At 41.9% G+C, this 8,244-nt stretch overlaps 1 protein-coding gene across 1 annotated transcript; it reads left to right on the top strand.

The window, feature by feature from the left end:
- The first annotated feature begins 1,355 nt into the window (after positions 1 to 1,355).
- LOC144714752 (Nucleotide-sugar transporter family protein) lies at positions 1,356 to 3,132 on the top strand. The gene has a single exon (XM_078589512.1). The coding sequence runs from the start codon at positions 1,483 to 1,485 to the stop codon at positions 2,473 to 2,475; it is 993 nt and encodes a 330-aa protein (XP_078445638.1). The 5' UTR covers positions 1,356 to 1,482; the 3' UTR covers positions 2,476 to 3,132.
- The last annotated feature ends 5,112 nt before the right edge of the window (positions 3,133 to 8,244 follow it).

Below are 8,244 nucleotides of genomic sequence, written 5' to 3'. Positions count from 1 at the left end.
TATTCTTTTCAAAAACGTACGCACGTCTCTGCTTTGTTCAACTGCCCGTAATGACAAAGTAGACCCCTCAGTTTTGTGGTTGGATGGCAAACGGAACAGGGCAGAATCCAATCCGTCATCATTTATCCATCCTGACCACGGACTGAAACAGAATGTAACCCCTTACTGGCTCTTGTTCCGTTGCGTCATCAAACAAATTAGTATAGTTTTCAATTATCCCTCTATGGAAGGCTGAACAGGGCAGAAAAAAATGACAAGTCTTGTGAAAATGACAAAATCATGTCGACATCGACATCATCTATCTGTAGACTTCCAAGTTTTTAACATCGTTCATGTCGATGTTGTCATCAAGTAATTAAAAGAAAATTGCTGAGTCGGAGTAAAAAAAAAGGAAGTCGCTACCGTTTGCTAGCATTTCTACCTAATTCTGCTTTGATTTTTTTGTTTTTTTTTAACTATAACGAGGGATGAACACCCGACAAATCGGTGAACCTCCCGCTAATTCTGCTTTGATAATCACCAAAGAAAAAGGAAGAAACATCAAATATCCTCCTCTGACAGTACAGTACGGGAATTACATTTGGTAGAATTACGTTTTAGCTAAATTGTTGTCAGTCTTCCATATATGACCCTCTGTTGTCGTTGTAGTCAAGTTCTCCTTTGATGTCCCGTAAAACCATTGACCATCGTTGTCTCCCATCAGTGACCTTCTGTCATTGTCGTTGACGAGCCCTCCGTCAACGTCCTCCATTAACCATTGACCATCATCCTTACCCCCTTCCTGACCCTCTGTTGTCATCATTGTTGAGTCCTCCATCGACGTCCTATTAACCAACGACGTCATCCGTCCCTAACCCTCTGTCATCGCCACTGTCAAGTCCTCCATCGACGTCCCATCAACCGTCGTTGTCATTCGTCCACCACCTGCTGTCGTCATCATTATCGAGTCCTAACCATTAACTGTCATCGTCATCCATCTCCGACACGGCTGATGTTATAATGGTCGAGTCCTAACCATTAGCAGTCATCCGTCCAGACACGGCTGTCGTCATCATTGTCGAGTCCTAACCATTAACCGTCATCGTCATCCGTCTCGGCATTGCTGTTGTCCCCCGTCCAAGGCCCCAGACGGGACGGTCATTTCATCCACGGACGAAGCACTTATCCCGTCTGGGGACAAGCAGACGATTCTTCGTCCATGGTCGAAATTACCGTCTCGGCCGCGTCCCCGCACCAACAAATACCCGTCTCCGTCACCGTCAACGTCATCCAAATTCGTCAACCACCTCGACACTCTCTCTTTCTCGCATCCACCATCCGAGCCAAGGCCAACGGCTCAGATATCCCGGGGCGGGTCCCACCGCCCTCCAGGCTGGGCTGTCGGCGCCGACGCTAACCTGCTCCGCCGGACCACCCAACCATCCCCCTTCTTGATCTCTCCCCTCTCCCCGTCGAGATCTACCCACACAGAGAGAGAGAAAGATGGGGCGGGCGAGCTCGCCTCTTCTGGGCGCGGACCCGGCCATCGACATCCCGGCGGCGGCGCCGCCGGAGCCGCCGCCTCCGGCGGCGGCCCCGGCGACGACGGCGGCGATAATCGCGGCGTGGTACCTGTCCAACATCGGCGTGCTGCTGCTGAACAAGTACCTCCTGAGCGTGTACGGCTTCCGCTACCCCATCTTCCTGACCACCATCCACATGGTGTCGTGCTCGGTGTACAGCCTCGCGGCGGTCCGCTGGCTTAACCTGGTCCCTCTCCAGAGGCTCTCCTCGCGGCGGCAGCTGCTGAAGATCCTCTCCCTCTCGTCCATCTTCTGCTTCTCGGTGGTCTGCGGGAACACCTCCCTCCGCTACATCCCCGTGTCGTTCAACCAGGCCATCGGCGCCACCACCCCCTTCTTCACCGCCGTCTTCGCCGTGCTCCTCACCTGCCGCCGCGAGCCCGCCCTGGTCTACCTGGCGCTCCTCCCGGTCGTGCTCGGCATCGTGCTGGCCAGCAACAGCGAGCCGCTCTTCCACCTCTTCGGCTTCCTGGTCTGCGTCGGCTCGACCGCCGGGCGAGCCCTCAAGTCCGTGGTTCAGGGCCTGCTGCTCACCTCCGAGGCCGAGAAGCTCAACTCCATGAACCTGCTGCTGTACATGGCGCCCATGGCCGCCGGGATGCTGCTGCCGGTGGCGCTCGCCGTGGAGGGCAGCGCGCTGGCCAAGGTCGAGGTGGAGGCGGGGATGGTGCTGCTCTTGCTGGGCAACGCCACCGTCGCGTATTTGGTGAATTTGACGAATTTTTTGGTGACCAAGCATACCAGCGCGCTGACGCTGCAGGTTCTGGGGAATGCCAAGGCTGCCGTCGCTGCTGTTGTGTCCGTGCTTATCTTCCGGAACCCGGTTACGGTTAATGGGATGACGGGCTTCGCCATTACCGTCTTCGGCGTCGTCCTCTACAGCGAGGCCAAGAAGCGGGCCAAGAAGGCCTGATCTTCTTCTTCTTCTTCTTCTGGCTTGTTCTTCTTCTGGCTCGTTCTTCCTCTATCATCGTCTTCTTCTTCTTCCCCCTTCATCATCTTCTCCTTCTTCTCCATCATCTTCTTCCTCTATCATCATCTTCTTCTTGTTCCCCTTTCGTCATCTTCATCTTCTTCCTCCGTCTTCTTCATCATCATCATTATCTTCCTCTTCTTCCTCCTCCGTCTTCTCTTTCATCATCTTCATCGTCTTCTTCATCTTCATCTTCATCTTCATCTTCTTCCTCCTCCATCTTCTTCATCTTCATCATCATCATCTACATCGTCTTCTTCATCTTCATCTTCATCTTCATCTTCATCTTCATCTTCTTCCTCCTCCATCTTCGTCATCGTCATCATCATTATCTTCATCTTTTTTCCTCCATCTTCATGATCGTCATCATCATTATCTTCATCTTTTTCCTCCATCTTCATCATAATCATCATTATCGTCATCATTATCTTCTTCTTCTTCTAACTTGCTGGTATTATTATTAATATTTTTTCTTGTTATTGTTCTCGGGTGTTAGTGATGGAAAGGGCGGCTGGTTTCCAGCTGGGCTTTGTAAACGACGCGGTTTTCTTTTGACTGCGTTGTTCTTATGTTTAGTGAATTGGTTTGACGGCTGCCCATGGGTTTTCTCGAATTTTTTAAAAAAAAATTGCCGAAGTTCTTTCATGGAAGGTACTACGTCGGTTCCAGCTAGGTCAAGTAGTCGAGTTGTTGCAAGTCCTAAATTTGAGTACCACACTTCAAAAACTCTTTAACTTGAGGGATTACCTCTTGGGCTGGGCTGGCTAATGCTGTTTTTTCTGACTTTTTATTTTTTTTCTCCATGTGCCTTTCGTTTGCTTCTTCAACCTTTGGCCTAAATCCGGAGAATAATAATAGCCATCCAAGTTCACGGTTGCATCTCTCATTTTTAATGTTGGAACCATGTGAATTCACTTAATTTAATGAATTGTCTTGAAGGGCAGTCGGGCGTTTTTCTTTTCAGTTTTTTTGAATTAACTTTCCATAGTGCATCCACGAGTCTCAGCCCTGGCCAAATCTAATCTAGAAAATGAAAACCTTTTAAGTTCATAAATTGAACCCATCTGTATAATCTTTACCCAAGGTAGAATTGTCTAAAATATTTTGTCTTAGTTTTATTTTTTTCTTAATGAACGGCTGGGTTTAGCCCAAAGAAGGGGACTAGTAAAAAACTTTTAAGTTCACAATTTTGACCCCTCGTATTTTTTGACAGTTCTACCCGTAACATTTAACCAGAGACCCGAATGAACTCCTATAAATTAACAAATTGTCTTGAAGTGCAGATGAGTGTTTTTCAGTTTTTTAAATTTAAAATTCCAAACTTCTTCCACGAGTCTCAGGCCTGGCAAAATATAATCTAGTCATTAAAATATTATAACATCATAAATTGAACCCTCTTGTTCAATATTTAACCTAGTTAACTTAAATTAGTGAATTGCCTAAAAGGCTTTTCATATTTTTTAATTATTTAGAAAGGTTCCCTAATGATTGGCTGTCTTAGCCTAAAGAAAGGAACTAGTAATAACCTTTTAACTTCACTATTTTGAGCCCAGATTTTTTGTCACAGTTCTATCTCTGATCTTTAATCGGACACCCAAATCAATTCTTATAAGAGCAATTGTGGCCCAGTGGCACCTGGTTCAAAATAGGGCCTCATTTCTCCAGTAATAGGGCCCTGTTCAACCCTAAAGGGGCCTTGCTCAAACCACTGAACGAGGTTTATTAGAGGCCTAGAGACCTATGAACAGAAAGGGAACGGCGCGACGAGCGAAGAAGTCAATTTCTGCTTTAACTTTTTGTTACGAAGTAAACATTCCATCGTGACAATGGGCTCAGGCAAGCCCGGGCGGATTCAGCTCACCTGATCCATTACTACACGGAATTCGCTGGCAATGATCTCGCGCGCTCCGGCTTTTCAGCCTCCGCAGGGTGAGACGAGGTGTAGCGCAGTCTGGTCAGCGCGGCGCGGTTCATTGCTGTGCTTACACACTAGGCTACCCTTCTCCGAAAGCTTAACATAATTTCCCAACATTAAGATGAAAATAACATTTGCTCCCTCTTTTGTATGATTTTGACGCTGTATTTTTATCTAATCAAGGCCAAGCCCTGATACCACTATTGGGTTGTAAACCCTTCATTGAGATGAAACATTATCACGTCACACAATGGAAGACACAAAGGGAATCAAACATACCTTTATTATATATCGATCAATTCACCATTGCCCAGATCAGATTCGTGACTACTTGGTTCCTTGAGCAACGTTGTTCATGTGTCCAGCCTCTACATGTATGCATGCTATCCTTGTCATGTTGGATCTCCTCCATCTAAATGATATATGTTCTCTCTCTCCACCATCCTCTTTACGTTGCTCCAACCGCATTGGAAGTGGAGAGGAAACAAGGAGAGAAGGGAGAAGAAGGGTAGCATTGAAAAAAAAATTCGTCTAGGTTAATTTTTTTCGTGGTCTTCCTCTATTTACACATAACTAAGACAATTTATAAACACCCTAAGATTTTAGTATCTCTTTCGACGTCAAAAGACCATTTGTGTGTCACCCTCTAGGCCAATGTATCAATCTAGTAAATGAGACTAGTGACCCAATAACATTTATCGACATCTCATTAATTACATAGATCATATTATAGATTCATCAATCATTGATTTTAATCCATTAATAGGTTCATTTTCCAACCTGTGGGGTGTGGAGCTACCCCTTGTGCTAAAAAAGATACAAAAAAGTGTGTTGTCTGACTTGTGGAGCATTTTCAGCATTCCCTTGATGCTCCTAGGATGACATAGCCTACAGTCAAGTATCAAACCTTAATCGGTCATCTGAATGAGTACTAATGCATTCAAAAAAAAAAAAGGAGAACTCTTCTATGATATTGCATTGCCTTAGCCAAGGGCTTTATTACATCATCTTCCTTGAAATATCTCCTCTTAGACCAAGGGTGAACGGTTCCCATCTTGACCGCTCAATCATCTTCATGAACTTCTTATTGTACCTGAGCTAAGTTGGTATAGAATTCTTTGAGTATGAACTTGTAGGTCATAGGCAAAGTACAGCCATCCATCTAAAAGACGTCTTTCATGTGTCAGGTCTAAAAACCACATGTAAAACTATGGCATGAATCAACTTGATGGACAGTTTTCTATAATAATATTCAGGGATTCATACATACCGATTTAGAAAAAAAATTCCCCTAAAAAAACCACTATTCATTCTTAGTGTCTCCACGCTAATGGCTAAGGGATTAGTCATAAATATTGATGTTAGGAAGTGATATTCTATCTAGATATTTTTGATGTCCTTCTTGAGTATCCTTCAAATAGGAATATTTAGATTTCGAACGGCTTGTGATCTCCGCATGATGATCTCATCATAATTCAGTTATGTCTGAATGGGCTTCATTATAAGCACCACATTGTAATTTATACTATATTCAAATGTTGAAAGATATATGAAATGTGTTATTGGTTAGCCAATCAGATATATTTCCATCACTTTTTTCATATTTTCTTAATGATTAGTTGGGTTAGCCAAAATAAGGGAATGTTAAAAGAATTTTGAGCGCATAATTTTGACACCTCATATTTTATCACAGTTCTACTTGTGATATTTAAATCATAGACCCAAATAATTCCTATAATTTATTGTTTACCTTTAAGTTCATACAGATTATTTTTCCATACTTCTTCCATGAGTCTCAGCCATAGACTAATATAATCTAGTAATTACAATATTCTAAGTTCATAAATTGAACCCTATTGGTTAATATTTAAGAAAATTACTATATATTAGTGAATTTTCTAAAATGTTTTTTTTACTGAGCTTATATTTTTTTGTCCACACTTCCTTAATGAGTGGCTGTTATAGACCAAATAAGGGGAGTAGTGAAAAAACATCTAGTAATCCCACATATTTTGTCGCACTTTTACCTCTTATCATGAGTCAGAGGCCCAAATGAATTCCTAAAGTTTAATGGATTGCCCTGAAGGGCATGTGAGAGTTTTTTCTCTAGTTTTTATAATTAAATTTCCATAATTATTCCTTGAGGCTTAGCCCTGGCAAAATCTAATCTAGTATGTTATCAGTTCATACATTAATCCCTCATGTCCATGCTTCTTTAGCCCAAGTAAGGGGTCCAATAAAAACATTTAAGTTCACCATTTGGAGCCCTCATATTTTGTCACAGCTCAACTTCTGATCTTGATTTAGAGGCCCACACGAATAAATGTTGTTTAATGAATTGCCTTAAGGGCATGATAAGTTTTATTTTCAATATTTATAATTGTATTTCTGTATTTCTTGAATAGGTCTCAGGCATCAACATCTAATCTAGCAATTACAATTTTCCAAGATCATAGATCGGATCTTCTTATTCAATATTTGAAAAAATGAATTAAATTACTGATTTTTGTAACAGTTTTTTCTTACCTGACTAATTATTTTTCCACGCTTCCTTAATGAGGGGCTGACTAAACCCAAATAAGGGGATTAATAAAAACCCTTAAAATTTATAATATTTACTCTTGATATATTGTCTTAGATTTATATTAATTCACATACTTTAAATAATTTTATTAAAGGCTGACAATAGTTTCTTCATCATTTTTGTTTTATCATTCTGTAACTCTTTCATGAGTTTTAGCATTTGCTAAATTGAGGGGCCTAAAAAATCTCTCAAGTTTACTATCTGTACTACTCATCTTTAATCTTTGATGGAAACGAATTCCTAAAATGGATGACCAGATTTATCATTTTTTCCTTTTCCATATTTCTTCAAGAATTTAAAATTAGGGGGACTACTGAAGCTCTCCATACATCAAAATTCAAGTTAATAGATTAACTTAGTTCAAGTTAAAATTTATGAACCCTCATTATTTAGATGGTTTCAATTGATTCACCTTAAGGGCTGGATAGTTTTTTTTTCTCAGTTTTTACTTTCTTCCCCATACATCAAAATTCAAAACTGATCCCAACTAAGGGAATAATAAAAAATATTCTGCATCCAAATTTTGACCCTTCATCACTAATCCTGGATTAAAATTGAGGGGATCCTTCCTCTTCCACAATTTAATAGATTAACTTATAATAGATTATGAGCCCTTGAACCTAATTTCACATAAACCCGTCTCCAGAAGCTAGTGTTCGCCGTCCCGATATCCGTCCGATATCCGGTATCGGACAACCGATATCCGATATCCGGAAAAAAATGGGACGGTTCCAGATATCGGATATCGGATATCGGGCGATATCCGTCTATCAGGGGTTGACGGATATCGGTACCGGATATCGGGGGGTGAGGACGAGGAACGGTATCGGATACTGGATATCGGTTTTCCGATATCTGGATGTCGGAGACGGATACCGGATGCTGGATATCAGAAAACCGATATCCAGATATCGAAAAACCGATATCCGATATCGGATATTGGATATCGACCACAATATTTGAATTCGAAATATATTCAATGCCCCTCATTATATAGTGTGCAATTTTTTTTTTCTTCCATATGGGATAACAGGATTCAAAGTTAACGTAAACTCTGAATCCAGTTATCCCACATGGGAGATTTTAGAAAATTTTACTAGTATATATTAAACAAGGTTGAGATAAATTATAATAATAGCTATTCCTCTGCGAAATGTGAGATGCTAGCGGTCCGAAATGTTAGGAGAGAAAAATGTGGCTTTAATGTGCG

This window comes from Wolffia australiana, chromosome 18 (assembly GCF_029677425.1).
Source record: "Wolffia australiana isolate 7733 chromosome 18, ASM2967742v1".
Classification (NCBI taxonomy): Eukaryota; Viridiplantae; Streptophyta; class Magnoliopsida; order Alismatales; family Araceae; genus Wolffia; species Wolffia australiana.
Note: the sequence above shows the minus strand (reverse complement) of the source record. Positions and strands in the feature narration are given on the sequence as shown.